The sequence below is a fragment of the Pseudoliparis swirei genome, chromosome 11, assembly GCF_029220125.1.
Source record: "Pseudoliparis swirei isolate HS2019 ecotype Mariana Trench chromosome 11, NWPU_hadal_v1, whole genome shotgun sequence".
Classification (NCBI taxonomy): domain Eukaryota; kingdom Metazoa; phylum Chordata; class Actinopteri; order Perciformes; family Liparidae; genus Pseudoliparis; species Pseudoliparis swirei.
This window is the reverse complement of record NC_079398.1, coordinates 21,014,456-21,036,845: the sequence shown is the minus strand read 5'-3', so window position 1 is coordinate 21,036,845 and position 22,390 is coordinate 21,014,456. Positions and strand designations below refer to the sequence as shown.

The following is a 22,390-nucleotide window of genomic DNA, read 5'->3' as shown; positions in this document are numbered from 1 at the left end:
ATTTACGGCATTGTCACTAAAATGGGAAAGTGCATCACTATGACCAGAACGTGGTTATTTACCACTATTGTTTGCCAGGTGTTCTCTGGCCTTTTGTCCCTTCATTTTTTTGCAATCAAATGCTTTTATTTAGCATAATCACACAGGATGGCGGAGCACCAAGACATGGTGCCCTTTCAAATTACAACCAATATGCTGAGACAAAAGGAGTCTCTCAGAGCCATAAAACAGAGGAAAGATGGGGGGGGGGGGGGGACATAAATATCCACACAACACAAAAGACAGACATAACATTTACAGGGACCAAACACATGCTCAAATAGAAGTAAGGAGCTATAGCACACGTCTACAGCATATTTTTCAAAGAATCAGCAATGTTGACCCAAGTGTCCAAAGTCTTTTCTGATGCTCCATTTATACGAGCGGTTGAGATCTCCATATCTTTTGTCCCTTATAGTCAACAGCTGCTCAGGACAAACTGCCACTGCTTCAAAACTGAGCTGCCAGATCAGCGCTCCTGTGTTTAATGAGAACTAATGCAGCATATATGCACTCTCGCCTGTCATGGAAATTAAACATCACTATAGCCTTCTCATGTTTTTCAGAAAGGTCATTTAATCACACACCTTCATATGTCTTCAGTTACAATATACATGTAAGCATCACACAAGCACTGCCAGCGCAGGTCACCCCAAGAACACACCTCACATGGACTTATTTGTCCTGCAATTACTGCTTGGAATTTAATTTCTCATACCGGTAAGTCATTTAAATAAGAATTAAGACACACCTCAGGCCATTAAACTACATCCCTTTTGTAGTCATCTGATCCTTCCTTGTATAAATTACTGATGTACTGCACAATATACATCAAAGTCCTCGACTGCACGAGGTATGACTATTTTATATCATTCCGTTTGTACTATTCAACTGTTTCACGTCATGTTTTGCACGTTTTGAATGCATTACATTTGGGGCTTTCTGTGGACCTCAGCTTACGCGTCAGCTAACGAGGATCCAGTTTATAAAACTAAACAGTTACATTAATGATGAAAAGCAACTTTATCACACAAAATATTACAATTTACATGCAGAAATAAACAGAATATTTACTGTTAGCAACAGAAAAAAGTTGTACTGTGTTTTTTTTAAGGGGACGTGAAGGTATACGTCAAGACAAAAGAAAAAAACTGATTCACATATTTATTTGACCACACCCACACAAGCAGCTCGGCAAACATGTTTTTGTCCTTGGCACCACTCTAGGAAGGCATGATATCTCTGTGGAAGAATAACATTGTGGCAGATGTGTTCCACTTCAGGAACACGGCACTAAGAATAACCTGATTGTGACCTATTATTTAATAATTAATTTAATAGTAACAGGTGCTGTTTACGCAGCACTGACCTGGTCCGTGGCTTCAGAAATGACGTCCCCACACATTTTGGGGACGTCAGCTCCACAGCGGATGTTTTTCTCACTTTGATTGCCTGGAAAAAACAGATACATTGCAAACCGAGGCTTAAGATGAGCTATAAAGACGTTGAGACAATCAAATGAGGAATACTGAAGCTTTTTCTCAGAGGGATCTTTGTACCCTAACCCCCTAACCCTTGTAAAGCGATGAGACAACATTATTAACTGTTAAGGTGCACGCGTCAAGAGTTTCCACACTTCTAATTCACGTCTCGGACCGACAGAATTTGGCCTCGGTAATCAGAAAAATATGCTAAATACAACCATTTGTATACGGGGCATGATGACGCAACAAAAAAATTCAACTCTTACCACATCAAATTCTGTTGTTTAGTAATTTAAAAGATAATACAATTATCTCGAGATCTCAAATCGGAGGATGTGTAAACCTCCCAGAACTGCTGAGCCGACGTCTATCAGGGACATTTCACGGGTCAGTGAGCAGAGAATCTACACATGCGGGAGAAAGAAAGTTGATCGTAATCCAGCTTGAATAAATCCTGACAGAGAATCCGTACTGAAGCCGGTAACATCATCCTGCAGGGCATTAACAGTCTAATCAAACCGTGGACAGGTCACAGTTTGTGCGTGGAGTTTCTGCAGGTTTGGTCCATTAGCAGGTTCAACAATTAGTCATTCTTGTCTAATTAACTTCACCCGCCCATGGACCGAGTCCACTGTCGGAGAAGGTTCACTTTAGGACTGAACCCCCCCCCAAATTTCCACATTTATTCACAGAAACAAGGTGGCTGAATACAGCAGAGGAGCATTATTGCTACTTGATGGTCAGTGGAGGCGGATGTAGAGAGTCTGGGTTCGCCCTGAATCCAGAGCGTACGATTGTTTTTCAGATGGTTTAGTTCGCTCGTCGGAAGAACTTGAGATAAACCACAGCTCCCAGAACGGCCAACTCCATTAAAATGACGACGCCCAACAGCAGCTTGTTCGTCACGAGCCTACAGAACGGAACGAGATGAAAGTCAACGATAAACATTGATGAATAATCCAGACTGTGAAGATTTTATGATGTTCTTTGTCATTCATGATCTTAAATGTAACACCTTTAGGTTTAGAGTGTTTTGATTTTGCAATGCATTTAAGATTTTATTTGGACATTTGTATGGTTTAAACAATTATTTGGTAAATTGAGAATATTAAATGATAAAAAAAACTGAAAAATCTTTAGTTGAATACATACATTATTCAGAAATCAAAAAAGAAAATTATATCAAACTAAACCAACGTCAAAACCCGCAAAAAGTGACCAACACCTAGGGACACATGCATCCGCCAATCAGAATATTTTATTTTTCACCAAATCCATGTTTTGGTATAATATATGTGCTCCATTTAGGCCCGTTAATACAGTGAAACATTATACGAGCTAGCTACTGAGACAGAAAGAACTCACATCCAGTGGAAGGCAGACAAAAGAACAGAGTATATCAAACTAAAGAAACCGACTTAGTATTCTATCATTTAATGCATTGATTAAAAAACAACAACGAGATAACTTCAACGTCCTCAGGGGTGGAACTCACCGCCGTGACATGGTACGGAGAATTTTTCTACTTCGACTGAGGTTCTCTCCGGTGTCCGCCAACTTCAAAACAAACAAAAAACAGATTAGATGTAAAAAAATCATGGCCTAAAAACAACAAAGTCCTTTACTTCTCCTTAAATTAAAGTTATAAATATTTAATACTCAATATTTAACATCTAATTATACACTTTACCACACATCATACTTTAACACCCACTTACAGGACCCTGTCTATAGCACTGTTATCTGCTTGTGCACTTTATTTTATACCATTGTAAATGTAATGTTTAAATTCTTTCACAATGTTGATTGTTGTTGTTTTGTTTGTCTGTCTAATGTACACACCAGCTGCAAAGTCTAGTTACCTTCGCATTGAAAAAGCGGTAGGTTATGTTTTGATCGCCGTGTATTTATTTATTTATTTGTATGCGTGTTACTCGCATAACACAAAAAGTATTCAACCGAATCGCATGAAATTTGGTGGGATGATTGGTTATTATCCGGGGACCATTTGATTAGATTTTGGGATTGATCGGGTCAAAGGTCAAGGTCATGACAAGGTCAAAATCTTCTTGAATCGCATGAAATTTGGTGGGATGCTTGGTTATTATCCGGGGACCATTTGATTAGATGTTGGGATCGATCGGGTCAAAGGTCAAGGTCATGAAAAGGTAAAAATCTTCTTTTTACCATAGCGCGGTAAATTTCTATCCAATTGGCATGCAACTAATGCCAACATGTTCATAATTCAATGCCCAATCTTGTGATATGCGAAGGTATGCGCTCTACCGAGTGCCCGTTCTAGTTCTTCATGTGTCTAACACACGTAGAAAATAAATGTTTCTGATTCTGATAAAACTAATCCAACTAACATATTGCCTGAAATGTGAGCTGCGCCACTGAAACAAGAGACCAAACTGAACACACAGGATCAACCCCTAATGGATTAGAACTAACGGAGCATCCCAATCCCATCCCGCGCAGCAGCATCGTGACGGTGCACGGCTCACTCGGTTTCGGGTGCGGTCCAGCTGCTCCCTCTGCTCGCCCAGCTCCTCGATGATGTCGGTGCCGATCTGGTCCGTCTCCGCGGCGATGCGCTGACTCCGCTCGATACTCTGGCTGGCGTTGTTCAGAGAGTCTGTGCCGTGGAGCAGCAACGCTCTCTGGGATTGCAGATGTGTCTGCACAGGTGGGCACACATTAAAAACACCCAGAGTAAATGACACGTATTGTGACAGAGGAGCAAGAAAATAAATACAGAATAATTAGAATAGAATAAAACATTTTTGCCTGAGGAGGAAGGTCCGCTGGCAAGTTGCTGCCGCGCTTCCTCTGCTGTTTTCTTTTTTCTTTTTTAAGTTTCGTATTGATTACCGGGTAATCAAGATTGTCTTGTGTGAATGTTGGACTTGTTTTTATGTTGATGTTCTGTTTTAATGTTGCTTCTATCTTTCATGCATTTATCGTTCATTCTGGATTACTTTATTGTAAGGTGACCTTGGGTGACTTGAAAGGCGCCTCCAAATGAAATGTATTATTAATATTATTACATCTATTGTCAGATATCTTTCCTCTCTTAGATAACCACTCTGTTGAATACATCCGGGGTTATCTGGCAGTAAAATGTCCATGATAGTGTGACAACCGTTCTTCAAACTTTAATAAAATACATTTATTGATTTCCTGCAATTAACTTTTTTTTAAAAAAGGAGATCTGTGCGACTGAAAAGCAAATACATATGTTGGATTGCTGAAATATTTCCTTAAGTTTGATGAACCTCATAAACGAGATGACACCGTGCTCCAGACAGAATTTCAAAAATATCAAAGTCGACAGCCACACACTCACACTTTGTTGGTTTTGTGACGAGTAGATGCCGTGACGACTGCCCTCCGATGTCTGGGAAGACGGATTGAAGCCCGGAGCGGAGTTCTTCATGTCCCGCTGCAGCTTGCCCAGGTCCCGGCGGTACATGCGCAGCTTGGTGCTCATCGCATTTCGGTAGGAGGAAGGTGCCGAGCGCAGCTCTTCCTCCATTCCTTGGAGCTGGACGTGGAAAAATCAAATTGCTTGTGAACACATTCACGGCGACATATGCAGAGCACATCGGAGAAACAACTATTTGATTAGGTTCTGCTATTTTTAAGCCCTGGATACCAACACGGGCCAGCTTCTCACTCGTTCCACTACCAGAGAACATTGTTTTGGCTCCAGAAGTAAATAATTAAAACGTACATTTAGTCTAAGTCCTTGCATGACAGGAGAGAATACTGTTGGAACTTCGCTTCTCAATTTGTTTTCAAGTCCAGAAAATGTCGGTGACCATTCGTTTTTGAAACACAATGGCGTAATTGTGCTCTAAATATAGTGGGAACCAGTTTCTCTTTGAGCCCTCTGCAGTCTACTCAGAAAGTAGATTGACTGGGCTTAAACTGGGAATCCATATTATGTTCATCTAATATTCCCATATCCAGTTCCAATAGTAGTAAACTTATAACATCTTCTATTTCTATTGTGATGTTTGAAGAATAGCTTTGCTAAACCTGATTATATTCCAGCTTGTTTGAGGCATTGATATGATATGATATATTCCTTTATTCGTCCCACAGTGGGGAAATTTCAAAAATCAAAGCAGCGGTGCACATCAGAGCATTAATAAAAATAATTAGAAAACACAAAACTAAATACTAAAAACTAAATACTAATACTGTGTATTAGTTGTATATTGTGTGCACTAGAAAGAAGAACCTCATCCTTTTTAAATATGCACACACTTTGGTGCCACGCTTCCAGTTTCTTTGACCAATTACTGGCGATTCCTTCTATTCTCTCTGCGTGTCACATTGTCGGTCTGGTTAAACAATCACACGCTGTTTTGTTCGCCACTCGTACACAACATTCCCTTTTCGGCAAACGCGTCATCCAAAATAACATCTAATTGTAAACCTAAAAGCTTGGAAGACAATTCGCACACATGGAGCAGTCCTGTCAATATGATGTCACGTCTCATTTTACACACTTTATAAGACATGTGTTTAATTTGGTTGTCCCTGTTTTTAGCTATATTTGTATTGATGTCTTCCAGTAAATTGTTCCTGGAACTGTGTGCATGGACATTGAGAACAACTCCAAACATACAAGTTAAAGTAACTTGGCGAGAAAAGCTGCTTCTGATTCTGTGTCATCTTAAACAGTCATAACAAGGAGGGCCAATTCCCCTAAATGTTAATGCTAATGTTGTAAGTGACACACACACATGTACAGTCTCTCATACACTCTCTCTCTCACACACACACACACACACAGATATATACAGTCTCTTTCATACACTCTCTCACTCTCTCACACACACACACACACACTCTCTCTCTCTCTCTCTCTCACACACACACAGATATATACAGTCTCTTTCATACACTCTCTCACACACAGTCTCTCTCATACACTCTCTCACTCTCTCACACACACATACACACACATGTACAGTCTCTCATACACTCTCTCTCTCTCTCACACACACACACACACACACATGTACAGTCTCTCATACACTCTCTCTCTCTCACACACACACAGACACACACATATATATACAGTCTCTTTCATACACTCTCTCACACACACAGTCTCTCTCATAGACTCTCTCACTCTCTCTCAAACACACACACACACACACACACACACACAGTCTCTCTCATACTCTCTCACTCTCACACACACAGTCTCTCTCATACACTAATAATAATAATAATAATAAATTTAATTTATAACGCACTTTACATCCAACGAAGGATCTCAAAGTGCTACATTGCACAAAAAAGGGAAAAACTAAAAACAAACAAAGGAGAAGAATTAAAATAAATAAAATAAAACCAAACATAAATGACTTTAGAGTTTAAAAAGTAGTCAATCAAACGCTTTTCTAAAAAGATAGGTTTTCAGGCCTTTTTTAAAAGAATCCACAGTCTGCGGTGCCCTTAAATGGTCGGGGAGAGCATTCCACAGACTGGGAGCAGCTGTACAGAAGGCGCCCATGGTTGAGCCTTGTCCTCCGAGGCTGGAGGAGGTTGGCCAGTCCAGAGCGGAGATGGCGTGGGGAGGATTGGGGTGATGAGTTCTTTAAGGTAGAGGGGCAGTGCCATGGAGGCACTGGTGGGTCAGCAGGAGACTTTGAATTTAATCCTGTACTGGACCGGTAGCCAGTGGAGGGATTTGAGGCGGGTGTGATGTGATTCCTCGCACCCTCATCAGGATCCTAGCAGCACAGTTCTGGATGTACTGCAGCTGCTGGATGTTCTTGCTAGGGATCCCGATGAGGAGTGCGTTGCAGTAATCCAGCCTGGAGGAGACAAAGGCATGGACAAGTTTTTCGGCATCAGAGAGAGTGAGTGTGGGGCGGAGTTTTGCAATGTTCCTGAGGTGGAAAAAGGAGGTCTTGCAAAGATGTTTGATGTGGGCCTCATAGGTCAGGTGAGGGTCCATTCTGACACCGAGGTTAGTGACTGAGGATGAAAGGTGGATGTCGTGGCCGGAGAAGTTGATGCTGGTGATAGTGGATGACCGGGTCTGGTGTGGGGTGCCAATGAGAATGGCTTCCGTTTTTGAACTGTTAAGTTGCAGAAAGTTAGCCGTCATCCATGCCTTTATCTCCTCCAGGCAGGTGGAGAGTGTGGATAGGGCTGCAGAGGGGGTTGGGTTGGTTTTGATGTAGAGTTGGGTGTCATCAGCGTAACAATGGAAAAATATTCCATGCCGGCTGATGACACGACCAGGAGCATGTACAGAGTGAAGAGGATGGGGCCAAGGACTGATCCTTGAGGGACACCACAGCTGACAGGGTGCATTTCTGACTTAGCACCTCCGAGGGACACATACTCCGTTCTGTCCGTGAGATATGATGTGAACCAGGCCAAGGTAGAGTCAGAGAGTCCGATGGAGGAGTGGAGGCGGTGTAGAAGAATGCAGTGGTCCACGGTGTCAAATGCTGCGGTGAGGTCAAGAAGGATAAGTAGTGATGGAGAGCCAGCATCAGCCGTCATCAGCAGGTCATTTGTGACCCTGACCAGAGCAGTTACACACACACACACAGTCTCTCTCATACACTCTCTCACTCTCTCTCACACACACACACACAGTCTCTCTCATACACTCTCTCTCACACACACACAGTCTCTCTCATACACTCTCTCACACACACACACACACACAGTCTCTCTCATACTTTCTCTCTCACACACACACACACACACACACACACACACACACACACACACACACACACACACACACACACACACACACACACACACACACACACACACACACACACACACACACACACACAGTCTCTCTCACTCTCACACGCACGCACACACACACACACACTCACCACTTCATCCGTCTCCCCATGTCTCTCATCGAAGGTCCTCACCATCCTCTTCCTTTCCTCTGTGGACACAAAGACAGTTTCAGTTTCACCGCGCAGGTACGTCCTCTGAGGAGGTTGCGGTGCGGCCATCACGAGCTGCTGAGACGACATGTTTACCTCCGTGACATGTCAGAGCTCTCTCTGGCATTAACTTGATCTCCTCATACAGTGATTTATAGATTTCGTGCAGTTTCTCAAATTCCTCCGACGACATTTCGATGCCTTTTCTAGAGAAGCGACTTGTTCTTTTGTCGTAAAGTGCAACACTAATAGCAGAAACATCAACTTTAAGTTAAACTCATCTACTGTTTTGCTTTTGCGTTAATCCGGTTCGCGGGACTTCCGCATGATGGACCTCGTGATCCAGTATCTAAAACGCCGGATCAAAAGTAAAAAACAATGTGTCGTTTTTGTTTTTTCCAACGATAAATGACAGGCTAAAAGTAACATTGCAAATCAAAATATAACATGCGACACTTGGGACATATATAGGTCAAAAACGATTTAGAAATCCCCCCGACAACAGTTTTATTCAGGCGCTACACGGACAGCTTTCACTGCGCCTTCTTGGAAATGAAGTTGAGACGATTTCTTCCAAATGTACACAATAACTATTTATTAATATGACATATTAAATTGTTAGGGAATCCAGCGAAAAAAATCAATATAATGTGATTTATTTGTTGACGTTGTATTATTTTATTTGATACTTTTTATATTGATGTAATTATTTTTATTTTGTTAATGCTAATGTACCCTTGCTTTTGTTCGTTTCTTTATATTATGTGTTTGTATTATTCTTGATAGTAATTAAGTATTTTTTTCTCCTAAAAGCACCTCAAGTTATCAATTAGAAACGTAACAATCTACGTGTCTCATTCAGTTCGATTAGATAGAGTAATTACATTGTTTATATTTTTATAAATTAACTCATTAAAATAATGACAATTGCAGAAGATGGGTATGCTCTTAATTAAAAAATAATAATGCTAACCATAATTCTATATTATAATTAAATTTTTTTTTTGCCATGCTGTAAAAACTACAATCCCCATGATGCAGTTCGCGGTGTAGCTTTCACCCCTCGTTACGTTCTGCACCCCTTTCTGCTTTGACATCAGCTGTTCTGCCTACAGAGCGGTGGCGTCCTGCCGGAGGAGACGGAAAGGAGCACATCCGTGGTATGATGTTGCTTTTATTAATCGTCGCGGGCCTCGGAGTGGTGACGTTACTGGTGATTTTATTTGCGCCACACATCAGGTAAGTGGCAATTAACGCGCTCGCTCAATTCCCGCAGAAATCCAGCGTTCACCACATCACGTATATGCTGCCGCTTGGTTGACAGGGCATCACGTTGCACTGATGCAATCATTGCGATGAGGTTCATTTACATTACGTAAAATACTGTCCGTCCCACTTTACTCAAATGATCGTCATTTTTTTACAGGTTTATTTATTTATTTATTTGTATCATCAGTTCACCCGACGCTGACTGATATTTCAAGCAGAAAAATCAATGTACACAGAATGATGGAGCTGTGGGAGTTGAACCGGGAGTCCGTCTGAGCGGCTCGGGCCTATCAGCAGGCGGAGCGTGGGAGGAGTTATACGTGGAGGCTTTACTCCGACCGAGGGATTGGCTGTGGGTCGGCCCTGCTCAGTGGCGTGAACGCATGACTTGACGCTCGAGCGCTGTTCATGTTCCAAGTTTTCTCTGTGAATAATTGAACCAGACTGTCCTTATGTCCAAGCCTAACGAGGACGTCACTCACAATGCTCGCCGCGCACGTGCACAAAGCTCTTCTGCTGTGCTTCGACGTCCCGAGTTGTAATCACTGTCACTTTGCGTTCACAGGAAATATGCAGCAGGAGGAGTGTGCAGGTCCACGGTCAGTCTGGATGGGAAGACGGTCCTCATCACCGGGGCCAACACGGGGATCGGGAAGGAGACGGCCATGGCGCTGGCAGTGAGAGGTGACTTGTTGGTTTTACCTTCACACACACAGCACAGGAGAGGAACACGGGAGCTCCTCGAGGAGAGGAACACGGGAGTCTCTGTGGGGCAATAAGATAAGAACATCAGTGTAATGTGTATGTACCCACATATACACCTCTCTCTCTCTCTCTCTACGCAAAAAGATAAGAACATCAGTGTGTAATGTGTATGTACCCACATATACACCTCTCTCTGTCTCTCTCTGTCTCTCTCTCTCTCTCTCTACGCAATAAGATAAGAACATCAGTGTGTAATATGTATGTACCCACATATACACCTCTCTCTGTCTCTCTCTACGCAATAAGATAAGAACATCAGTGTGTATGTGTATGTACCCACATATACACCTCTCTCTGTCTCTCTCTCTCTCTACGCAATAAGATAAGAAAATCAGTGTGTATGTGTATGTACCCACATATATACCTCTCTGTCTCTGTCTCTCCACCAATTAATCACGTTTTCCTTCATTTAAACTTAAAGTGTGCATCAGAATACAATGAGGTCACATGATATTATCACATCTTCACAATAAATGATATGTAATTGTAGCCCAGCTATAATCTCTTGGCTGGAGGCCTCTTTACATTACATTACATTACATGTCATTTAGCAGACGCTTTTATCCAAAGCGACTTACAATAAGTCTCTTGACTCTTGACGTGCTGCAGCAGGAAAAAGCAGAAACATTAATGGTGGATGAATTCCATTTAGCTGCTTCAGTTTCAGGGACTAGTGTGACTCACTGGGACACTTGAATAAAACCTCGGTAGACAGCTGGGATCCTCCTACTATGACGAGTCAAAATGTCTGCTGTGAAAACATTAATATGGATGTTACTGAAGTTGTTATATATATATATATGTGTAAGTCACATTAAAACACCGGTGATGCTTGGTGATTGGCTAATGTTGTTGCTGACCCGCTGCAGGACCCGGCCTTCATTTTGGTTTCAACCCCCTGTTGTGTTCTGTATAATACAAAATGTCATTTGAGTTTGAGTTTAGTTTGTTTAGATCAGCAAAATATACAACAATCAGAATTCAACAAAAGAAGAAAGTGGCTGACCGAAAGGGTCGAGGCTGAAGCTATCGAGCTTATAAGTGCCCTAACCTATGATTTCTCAAAAAAACTTATTTCAAAGAACCCCATATATATTTATATATATATATATACACTACCGTTCAAAAGTTTGGGGTCACTGAGAAATGTCTTTATTTTTCAAAGAAAAGCACTGTTTTCAATAACAATGTATAGTGTATTTTTGATTAATGTTATCTACATTAATCAAAAATACACTCTATACATTGTTAATGTGGTAAATGACTATTCCAGGTGGAAACGTCTGGTTTCTAATGAAATATCTCCAGAGGTGTATAGAGGCCCATTTCCATCAACGATCACTCCAGTGTTCTAATGGTACATTGTGTTTGCTAATCGCCTTAGAAGATTAATGTCTGATTAGAAAACCCTTGTGCAATTATGTTAGCACAGCTGAAAACAGTTATGCTGGTGATATAAGCTATACAACTGGCCTTCCTTTGAGCTTGAAGTTTGAAGAACAAAATTAATACTTCAAATATTAATCATTATTTCTAACCTTGTCAATGTCTTGACTATATTTTCTATTCAATTTTCAATTCATTTGATAAATAAAAGTGAGTTTTCATGGAAGACACGAAATTGTCTGGATGACCCCAAACTTTTGAACGGTAGTGTATATATATATATATATACACACATAAATATACATAAAACAAAACAAACAAACCAGGATTTAAAGGACTTGTTAACGTTACTTCTTATGCTTCATCATGGCTTAGTGGCTCGATACCAGACTTCATGCTCCAGCTCGCTGGCTTGGCTTCCCCCGAAAGCCGGCCACTGGACGGAGCTCTCCGGTAAGGGTGAGGAATTGCTTGCTTTACCTCAACAACGCTGGTGCAACGACGTAACGGTGATTCACTGTTCCGGACCTGGAATCTTGGATATCATATCATGCACTGCAAACCCTTCTACTCTGAGTTCGCCCATTCATTCATCCTGGTCAAGTTTACATGCCGCAGGGGAACGTGAACGAGGCACATAGACACTCACGAACAGATACGCGTGGTGGAGCGGCGACTCTCGGACTCTTTTAGTTATTACACTGATTTTAACAAAAGGACTCAGCAGCGAACTCCCTAAATATAATAACAATTAAAAAAATGCTACCAGAGAGAGAAGAGCATCTCTGACCACTGCACACCACGCCATAGGGTCATATCACGCCGTCCTCGAGCTGCTGCTGGAAACTCTGACCACGCCATGGTTCATCTTCACGCGAGAATCTCGATAAAGTTCCGAGAGAATCGGGCCGCCTCTCAACCGCGGCTGGTGCAGCAATGTGATGATTCTACAGCGGCTGTCGCAAGCCACTGTTCTTACTTACATCTGCAAGACCCCCTTCTACTCTTCATCATCCCGCTTCATTCATCCCGGCGGGTTTACATCGCCGCGGAGACGGGAGCGAGGCACAACAGACACTTTCGCGAACAGTCTGGCGTGTGGGCCGAACTTCCGGACTCTTTGGTTATTGTACTCGGGGATTTTAACAAGGAAACCTCAGCCCGCGAACTCTAGTAACTCAGACAGTTAACCCTAACCAGAACCAGAAGAGCATTTCTAGACCACTGCTACACAACCTACAGCACTACCTATCCGGGGTGGGGCCGATGCACCAAACTCTGACCCGTCATGGTTCATCACATGTTCCCTCGCACTTCCTCAGATTTAAAGCTAACTAAAGCCTGTGGTGAGGTGAGGAAGTTCAATCTTTCATACAGGCAGAGACTAAAGCTCTGCAAACCTGTGGTGAGGAAGTTCAAGAAGTGGACCAGTGAGGCTCTGGAGGATCACGGCCACGGCGTGTTTTGACTGTACTGACTGTGGATGGGACTGCTACCAACAGCCTGGATGAGTACACAGGGCTGTAACTTCCTACATCAGCTTCTGTGAGGACAGCTGTATTCCATCCAGCTCCAGGGTGAGTTATAAACGACAAACCCTGGTTCTACAGCGAGCTCAGGAAGCTAAGACTGCAGAAGGACCAGGCATTCAGGAGTGGGGGACAAGGACCTGTACACAGAGTCCAAATACAGGTTTAGCAAGGCGGTGAGAGATGCTAACGCTGTACTCTGAGAACATTCGCCTCTGAGAAACCTCAACAGCAGCTCTCAGCAAACGACTCTGCTTCTGTCTGGAGAGGGCTCAGGCAGATCACCAACTACAAGCCCAAATCACCCCACTCCATGAACAATGTGCTTCTGGCAGATGAGCTAAATGAGTTCTACTGCCGCTTTGAAAGACAATGGAGCAGTCCTGAGACCATGCCCACAGCCCCACCAACAAGCCACAGACCATCAGCCCACCTCCCCAGCCCATCAGGGCTCACACCTCTGGAGCACCCTCCATCAACTCAGCGACGCCTCGTCATCCTGGAGAGAGCCGTCAACAGGCTGTTTAAAAGCAGAACCCCATAAAGCAGCGGGCCCGGACTCCGTCTCCCCTCCACCCTGAAGCACTGTGCTGACCAGCTGTCTCCGTGTTCACCGACATCTTCAACACCTCCCTGGAGACATGCCACGTTCCAGCCTGCTTCAAGGCCTCCACCATCATCCCGTCCCCAAAACCCAAGATCACAGGACTCAATGACTACAGGCCCGTCGCCCTGACCTCTGTGGTCATGAAGTCCTTTGAACGCTTGGTCCTGTCACACCTCAAGACCATCACCGACCCACTCCTGGACCCCTAGCAGTTCGCCTACAGAGCCAACAGGTCTGCAGGCGATGCAGTCAACATGGCCCTTCACTACATCCTCCAGCATCTGGACTCCCGAGGAACCTCGCCCACGCCAGGATCCTGTTTGTGGACTTCAGCTCTGCCTTCAATTCCATCATCCCGTCCCTGCTGCAGGACAAGCTCTCCCAGCTGCACGTGCCCGACTCCACCTGCAGGTGGATCACAGACTTCCTGACCGACAGGAAGCAGCACGTGAGGCTGGGGAAACACGTCTCAGGCTCCCGGACCACCAGCACGGGTTCCCCCAAGGCTGTGTTCTCTCCTCTGCTGTTCTCCTGTACACCAACAGCTGCACCTCCAGTCACCAGTCCGTCAAGCTCCTAAAGTTCATGGATGACACCACCCTCATTGGACTCATCTCTGGCGGGCACAGACCGCCTACAGGTGGGAGACTGACCACCTGGTGACCTGGTGCAGCCAGAACAACCTGGAGCTCAACGCCTGAAGACAGTGGAGATGGTTGTGGATTTCAGGAGGAATGCAGCCCCACCCGCCCTCTCATCCTGTGTGACTCCCGACGCTTCCTGGGCTCCATCATCTCCCAGGACCTCAAGTGGGAGCTGAACATCGGCTCAATCTCCAAGAAGGCCCAGCAGAGGATGTTCTTCCTGAGGCAGCTGAGGAAATTCAACCTGCCAGGGAAGATGATGGTACAGTTCTACACGGCCATCGTTGAGTCCATCATCTGCTCCTCCATCACCGTCTGGCACCCTGCAGCCACAGCCAAAGATAAGCGCAGGCTGCAGAGCATCATCCGCTCGGCCGAGAGGGTTATCGGTTGCAATCTGCCTTCCTCCAGGTCCTGTTCACTTCCAGGTCACTGAAGCGGGCCAGAAAGATTGTCGCCGACCCTCCCACCCTGGACACTCCTGTTCGAGTCCCTCCCTCGGGAGGAGGCTGCGTCCATCATGACCACGACCTCCCGCCACAAGCTTTTTTTCCATTTCGGCGGTCGGGCAAGCTTTTTCCCGCGGCGGTCGGGCTCATCAATGGACCCCGGGACTGACTGACTGTCACCCCCAGGACTACCACCTCTTCTTCCACCTTCCTCTCTCCTCCTTCTTCCCGCTCCTTCCTCTTCCTCCTCCTCCCTCTTCCTCCTCCTCCCTCCTTGCGTTGATTGTTGTTTGTCATGTCCAAATGTTGCACCTTCCACCAAAAAAAATTCCTCGTTTGTTTGTGAAAACATTCATTCTTTGGCAATAAACCTGTTTCTGATTCTGATTCTGATTCTGATCAATGCTGTTACGTCTATACTTCTCCATGTCTTGACATTTTTTCTTGAATATAACCAGATTCTTACTTTCTTTGATGTCATCAGTTAAAATATTCCACTGTTTCACCCCACAGACAGATATGCACATGCTTTTTAGAGTCGTATGAGCAATTGGCTGTTTGAAATTCCATTTCATTTTTAAATAAGAACACTCTTTTAAAGCGTTTATTTATTTTAAACTATTAAATGAGATTTAAGAACAACTCAATGTGAAACAAAGATTTTAACCCTGAATACAAATATTGTAGTTCATGAACTTTGGTTGACCTTGCCACGTAATTACGGTAATGTGCTCACACCTCAGGGGCGCGGGTGATCATGGCGTGCCGGGATGTGGGCAAAGGGGAGGAGGCCGCGGACGCCATACGAGCCGCGCATCCCGAAGCGCGAGTGGAGGTCCGAGAGCTGGACTTGGCCGACACCTGCTCGATACGAGCCTTCGCTCAGAAGTTCCTCGGAGGTGAGCACCGACCCGCAGAGCCCGGATCTGCTGTTGTCGTTGTCGTTGTTGTTTTTTAGCAGGTGTCACAGTTGTTATTACCTTCGCATTGAAAATGTGGAAGGTTATGTTTTGATCGCCGTGTATTTATTTATTTATTTGTATGCGTGTTACTCGCATAACTCAAAAAGTATTAAACCGAATCGCGTGAAATTTGGTGGGATGATTGGTTATTATCCGGGGACCATTTGATTAGATTTTGGGATCGATCGGGTCAAAGGTCAAGGTCATGCAAAGGTCAACATCTTCTTTTAACCATAGCGCGGTCAATTTCTATCCAATTGGCATGCAACTAATGCCAAAATGTTCACAATTCAATGCCCAATCTTGTGATATGCGAAGGTATGCGCTCTACCGAGTGTCCGTTCTTTTATATTTGTGTGTGATTTCTTTTCCCCAGAGGTCAACCATCTTCACATCCTTATCCACAATGCCGGCGTGATGATGTGCCCCTACACAAAAACTATCGACGGCTTTGAGATGCACATTGGAGTCAATCACTTGGGTGAGATTCACTTAACCCTTGTGTTGCCTTCGGGTCATTTTGACCCGATTCAATATTTAACCCTCCTGTCGCCTTCGGGTCAATTTGACCCGATTCAATGTTTAATGTCGGTGTTCTTTCGGGAGTCAACAAACAAACATAAAGTACCTCACACTTAAACTTGGAAAACAATTTTAATTCTAATAATTTTCTGGAGATTTTAATAGCTGGGGTCATATTGACCTCAAGGGTAAAATATGTTAGTAAATATAAAGGTAACAGGAGGGTTAAACATTGAATCGGGTCATATTGACCCGAAGGCGACAGGAGGGTGAAACATTGAATCGGGTCAAATTGACCCGAAGGCAACACAAGGGTTAAAACCTTAAAACCGATTGAAACCCTGATGGAATAACCGGTTGATTCATCAATTGGATCAGAATTGTTTGTGCACAATTTATCAGCGAAATAAAGCACACATTATATTTACTTTACTTTACATGCAAGTGCATCCTGGAGATGAGCTGAGGACATAATAGTAGTTTTAGATAAACATTAAAAATGCATAATCTGGGGTCTAATGTTTAGTGGTAAAGTTAAATGTGGTTAATTATATAATTGTCTGATATTATTAGGACAATAATCCATAGCTGTTATCAAATACCAAATAATACATATGTTAATCATAATAATGATAAAATCCTGATGTATCCAACTGTGACCAACTTCTGGAAAATGCAATTTTAGCTATAAAATGTGAAAAAAAAGAGTTGAAGTGGGTTTACGCTTCATTAATTATTGGTTGAAAGTATTTGACAACTATGTCACAGATAAATGGCCTGACTATTTCTTTACTCTATGGAAAATAATTTCTCCCTGATTTATTTATAGTTTTGTTACTTTGGTATTGTTTTAGTTTCTTTATTTGTTTGTGTTTTTTTACTTCTCTTTATACATAGAATCTGAAAAATTGAAATATGTGTGTGAGATTCTGAACACTAAAAAAATATAAATTATTTAATTAAAAGCAGAAAGTATTTGAATGTGAAAGCTGAAGCTGATAAAAGGCAAAGACTGTGGGAGTTCTGCGCTGACTGCACGCGTTTCTTTCTCCGGACAGGTCACTTCCTGTTGACGTCCCTCCTCATCGGGCTGATGAAGCGCAGCGCGCCGGCCCGCGTCGTGGTCGTCTCGTCTCTGGCTCACAATTTCGGCTGGATCCGTTTCCACGACCTTCACAGCCAGGGGAGCTACAACAGCGGCTTAGCATACTGCCAGAGCAAACTGGCGAACGTGCTCTTTACCAGAGAGTTGGCGCGTAGACTCAAAGGTACACAAACACGCAACACACAAACACACAACACAAAATGGACTGGTGACAGAGATGTTAGTGGTTAGACTGGGAGACAAGCAACTGGTCTTAGCCAGCAAGGCAATGTTGGTGTTTCAAGACCAAATACGTAATGTAATGTAATATAAGTGCACAAATAAGTTCTAAATGTTGCAACCTTTTTAAAATTTATTTTAATTACACATATGTACTTAAGATACAGAAGATAACATTTTAAAATTCCACAGAATTATGCATCTTTTTGCCAAAAACTTGAGGTAATGATAAATAAATTAGAAATAACGAGCTCAGTTTCAGGCAATTTATAATACGCTTCAGTGTTTTTCAATTATCAGCCTGAGACTGCGGATTAGAAATAAGAAAAGGAGTAATAAAATCAAAAAATCAAAAATATCACGGACATATGCACAAAATGTATAGAAACTAGAGGAACGTCGTATGCAGGCAGATTTAAACATTCTGGGAAGAGGTCAAAGGTTATTCGTGATGATTTAAAAGCAAATCTTACTGGACGCTATATTTAGTAATTATAGTAGAAAGAAGTTATAAACCTTGGCTTTTTTTCTTTTAAATGGGGAAGAGCATTAATATATATATATATTTTTTTTAATGCAATTTAACCCTGTGTTGGATATAATATAAACGCCACAAAAATATATTGTGGGAATAAAAAAAGAAAAACGCTTCACATTGAGATGTTTGTTTGTGGTCCTCACAGGTACCGACGTCACGGTGAACTCGGTCCACCCGGGGACGGTGAACTCCGACCTGACCAGACACTCGACTCTCATGACGATATTTTTCACCGTCTTCTCCACGTTCCTAAAGACCCCGCGTGAAGGAGCACAGACCAGCCTCTACTGTGCTGTGGCAGACGAACTGCACTCAATCTCTGGGAAACACTTCAGGTCGGTGACAACACGCCGGACATGTATTACGTTCTTTCCAAGCGGCGGGGATCTGGAAATCGGTTCCGGGAGCAAATGTTCCCATTTATTCAATTCAATTCAGTTCATTTGTATAGCCCATTTTCACAAATTACAAATTTGCCTCAGAGGGCTTTACAATCTGTACACACAGACATCCCTGACCTTTGACCTCACATGGGATCACGAAAAACTCCCAAACAACCCTTCAGGAGAGCAACAGAGGAGGATCCCTCTCCAGGATGGACAGGTGTAATAGATGTCATGTGACCAGAAGGACAGATTAGAGTTAAAACACATTCAATGGATATGACAGTGTATGAATAGTTGGTAGTAGGCATATTCCACGATGGAGACCTCCACGATCCATCAGGCAGATGGAGGTAGAGGAGGAGTGGGCGGAGTCTCAAGAGTGGGCGGAGTCTCAACAGGGCCATGGCATAGTTGGTAGTCTGCATATTCCACTATCCAGACCTCGATGATCCATCAGGCAGATGGGATCTATGACGTCTCATAGGGGCCGATAGACCCTATGAGAGATTATTATTATCATCATGGGAAATTATTCACGTTTCTAAATGTGCCATGAGATATCAAATTGTGCAACACGCAGGTTCCGGTAGAGCCGTGTGGTAACAACTTCTTTATTAATGTTTCGCTCCTCAGTCGTGTAAAACGACACAACCCAGAGGCTTCAGTGTCACCATGAGGAGGCTTCCTGCTTCTCAGCCTGAATACAACATGGTTTTACCATTAGACACATTGACAAATGTCCTTTTAATATATATTTTTTTATGTACCATTACTCTTGAAAATGGGGGGGGGGGGGGGGGGAATCAATGCCACTGAGCATTAGTTACACCAATATATCAATTCAACATGGATAACAGAGTCCAGGCATTGTTGACCTCGTTGTCTATACTAACAGCCGTCGTGCTGTTAAATTCTGCGTTATCAGCCCGACGGAGCCGAAGTTTACAGTCAGTTTCTATCTTTGAGGGCGGCGATGGACACAAAACAGAGGAATTAATTATTAGTTTTTTACAAAGTCCACAGTAACAAACAAAAACGTAGATGCTCTCCAGTGCAACCGGGACGTCAGCCACCCGGCAGAGCTACGAGTGTATAAACAGTGAGAGACGTGTGCTTACCGAGTGTATTGATTCAGAATCTAGTTCTTGGATTTGTAAGCTTTCATTATAAAAAGGACATTTGGCAAGTGAGTGAGAACCGCAGCCAAAAAAAACGTATCGCAAAATGATTCTGTTGTCGTGAAGGACACAGTCGGTTCCCGTCACACTAAATCCGAGACACTGCTCCTTTAAGAGATCAGAGCGATTAAACTTCATCCGGAGGGGAAACGAACGTCTGCAACAATTTTCACAGCAATCCATTTTAATAGCTGTTGCGAGACGTTTCAACCTGATGACACTGAGGAACGTCAGAAGATCACAAGAACTCATTCCCTGCCTACTTTCTTCATATTTCATAATCCAGTCTGGGCCAAAGTGGTACACAGACTGACATTAAAACAATAATTTTGAGAGACGCACCACTAAACTTTCATGGCTGGTTTGGTAAACTGAAATAGTTTGGGGAGATTATCCTCTGGAACCAGAGCCACTGGAAATAGGCTGCGGTCAAATTGTCTTTTTTACTGCGTGAAATGACCCAGAAGTATCTCAGTGGCAGCCATTAGAAAAGCCAGGAAGAGTGCCACAGCGTTTCCTTTCTCATCTCCTTCCTCAAAGGGCGCACCGGGCCGTCCTTTATGAAAGAAGATATGTCATCTCACAATTTCTTGCGGCAGCTCCGTTTAAAAAAAGGGACGCACGCCGATAACATCCGCCGTTGCATAACTACACAGGCCGGTGGGAGCAGGGTTGCCAGGTCTGTGACAAAACCAGCCCAATATCAGAACTCAAAATATGCCCGTGCCAAACCATATACACTGCTTTTAAAGTCCATGTCCATGTGTGTACGTGCTGATCTGGAGTCAGTTTGGTAGGATTTGGGTATAAATAAATTATTTCATTTAAAATATGGATTTTTATTTTAAGATATTCATGTAATTTGCATGCAAAATAGGTCGACCCGAACCAGCGGCAACACTTCAAAAGTAGCCCAATTCCGCGGGAAAACCGCGGACCTGGCAACACTGGGTGGGAGTGCGGTCGGATTCTCTTTTTAAAATGTCCCTTTTCACAGAAGCCATTTTGACAGGATTAGAGCACACTACTATTAATCACACCTGCATCTCCTCTACAGGGACGTGTTAAAATGGCTCCTGTGAGGAGATAAGCGCCTCGCCGTCCGCCGTCACCGACACATAAAACACTTTGATGCGAGACGTTATCGCGCTCGAGGTCAACGAGAAATGAGATCACAGAGCGATGACTCGCGGCGTCGTTTGTAACAACAACCCCCTCTTTCGTTTCAGCGACTGCGCCCCTGCCTTTGTCGCCCCGCAGGGACGAAGCGAGGAGACGGCGCGCAGACTGTGGGACGTCAGCTGCGAGCTTCTCGGTATCGAGTGGGACTGATTCGACTTTTAACCACCGCCTAGAAGCTCGGTTCTCGAAGGAGTCCTTCGTCCTTCTTTGATCATTCATTTCACAATGGTTTTGATGTTCTGTACTTTGAGCGTTTCTTACCTAATAAGCAGTCAGGTAATACTGTAAGAGGTACTATAAGGTGAAGTTGCTTTTTTGTGTATTAATGCAGTAATTACATTATGACTTGAGTGCTCCTCAAACCAAACTCCACTGTATTATCACGTTACCACAAATAACTTGTTGACTCTATATTTGTGTGACAATGTGAATACAGTACTGGCAAAAAAGCAACTTGATGTATTGTAATGCTGTAGGAAACTGTGAAGGGTCAAGCCAGGGTAAATGACCAGCAGCTATATCAAATATCGCGTTTTGATTTTATCCAGAATTTGCCATTAAATTGCTCGACTTTTGTGCCAGCATTTCTAAACAATTGCAGGGGTTCTTATCGTGTTTCCAGGTTGATAAATAATTAGTAAACTATTTAATATCAGCATCCGTCTGAGCCAAGATTACCGCTTGAATTGCATAAATGTATTTTGTGATAATTGTAGTCAATGTAGGTAATAAGGAGATTTATTTTCTATATTAACCAAATCCGACTTAGAATCTCGTCGTTGCAATATTTGCAAATTCTTTCCTATTTGCATTGCCAAAATTGCACAATCCTAGAGGAACTACAGTTTTACATTTTTAAGGATCGCCCTCGTCATGTTTCCTTCTCAGCATTCACATGCAAGGTTGCCAAGAGTTTACATTCTGTTTTATACAAGTGAAACATGCCTTTTACTACACTCACGTTCATGTTCAGAGTTGAATGTTTACATTTGATGTAAATAAACAGATATTACTATAAGGGTGCTCGGATCAGTCCTTTCAAACTCTAGTTTGAGATCTACAAAATGTCGTCGGTAAAATATGAACTGGGTTAGTCGACACACATAAATGGTTCATCTCGAGCCAGCAAATGTCGAGTAAAGTGGAATTATCGCACAGAACAAATCAGATTATATC

At 43.2% G+C, this 22,390-nt stretch overlaps 2 protein-coding genes across 4 annotated transcripts; one reads left to right on the top strand and one right to left on the bottom strand.

Annotated features, from left to right (window-relative positions):
* Positions 1-1,043: 1,043 nt before the first annotated feature.
* vti1b (vesicle transport through interaction with t-SNAREs 1B) lies at positions 1,044-8,943 on the bottom strand. 2 transcript variants are annotated; one of them, XM_056427250.1, is made up of 6 exons: positions 8,570-8,943; positions 8,456-8,472; positions 4,873-5,070; positions 4,031-4,204; positions 3,019-3,080; positions 1,044-2,433 (listed from the first exon to the last, which is right to left on the bottom strand). In XM_056427250.1, exons 1-6 carry the CDS (start codon positions 8,664-8,666, stop codon positions 2,334-2,336), a joined length of 648 nt encoding a protein of 215 aa, XP_056283225.1. In that variant the 5' UTR covers positions 8,667-8,943; the 3' UTR covers positions 1,044-2,333. The 2 variants fall into 2 exon arrangements, with proteins under 2 accessions (XP_056283225.1, XP_056283224.1); XM_056427249.1 differs by having other exon boundaries at positions 8,414-8,472; positions 8,570-8,934.
* On the top strand, positions 8,452-22,232 carry rdh12 (retinol dehydrogenase 12). 2 transcript variants are annotated; one of them, XM_056427246.1, is made up of 8 exons: positions 8,452-8,509; positions 9,589-9,712; positions 10,308-10,426; positions 15,866-16,021; positions 16,461-16,565; positions 17,665-17,874; positions 18,614-18,803; positions 21,262-22,232. In XM_056427246.1, exons 2-8 carry the CDS (start codon positions 9,636-9,638, stop codon positions 21,362-21,364), a joined length of 960 nt encoding a protein of 319 aa, XP_056283221.1. In that variant the 5' UTR covers positions 8,452-8,509; positions 9,589-9,635; the 3' UTR covers positions 21,365-22,232. The 2 variants fall into 2 exon arrangements, with proteins under 2 accessions (XP_056283221.1, XP_056283222.1); XM_056427247.1 differs by lacking the exons at positions 8,452-8,509; positions 21,262-22,232 and adding an exon at positions 21,090-21,115 and having other exon boundaries at positions 9,553-9,712.
* Positions 22,233-22,390: the final 158 nt, after the last annotated feature.

Coding starts and splice junctions, on each gene's coding strand:
- vti1b (XM_056427249.1), bottom strand. CDS start 8,666: ATGTCGTCGGAGGAATTTGAGAAACTGCACGAAATCTATAAATCACTG. Junction 8,473..8,569: donor AGCTCTGACATGTCACGGAG/GTAAACATGTCG, acceptor TTGTGTCCACAG/AGGAAAGGAAGAGGATGGTG. Junction 3,081..4,030: donor TGGACCGCACCCGAAACCGA/GTGAGCCGTGCA, acceptor TTTGTTTTGAAG/TTGGCGGACACCGGAGAGAA.
- rdh12 (XM_056427246.1), top strand. CDS start 9,636: ATGATGTTGCTTTTATTAATCGTCGCGGGCCTCGGAGTGGTGACGTTA. Junction 9,713..10,307: donor TTATTTGCGCCACACATCAG/GTAAGTGGCAAT, acceptor TTGCGTTCACAG/GAAATATGCAGCAGGAGGAG. Junction 16,566..17,664: donor CATTGGAGTCAATCACTTGG/GTGAGATTCACT, acceptor TTCTCCGGACAG/GTCACTTCCTGTTGACGTCC.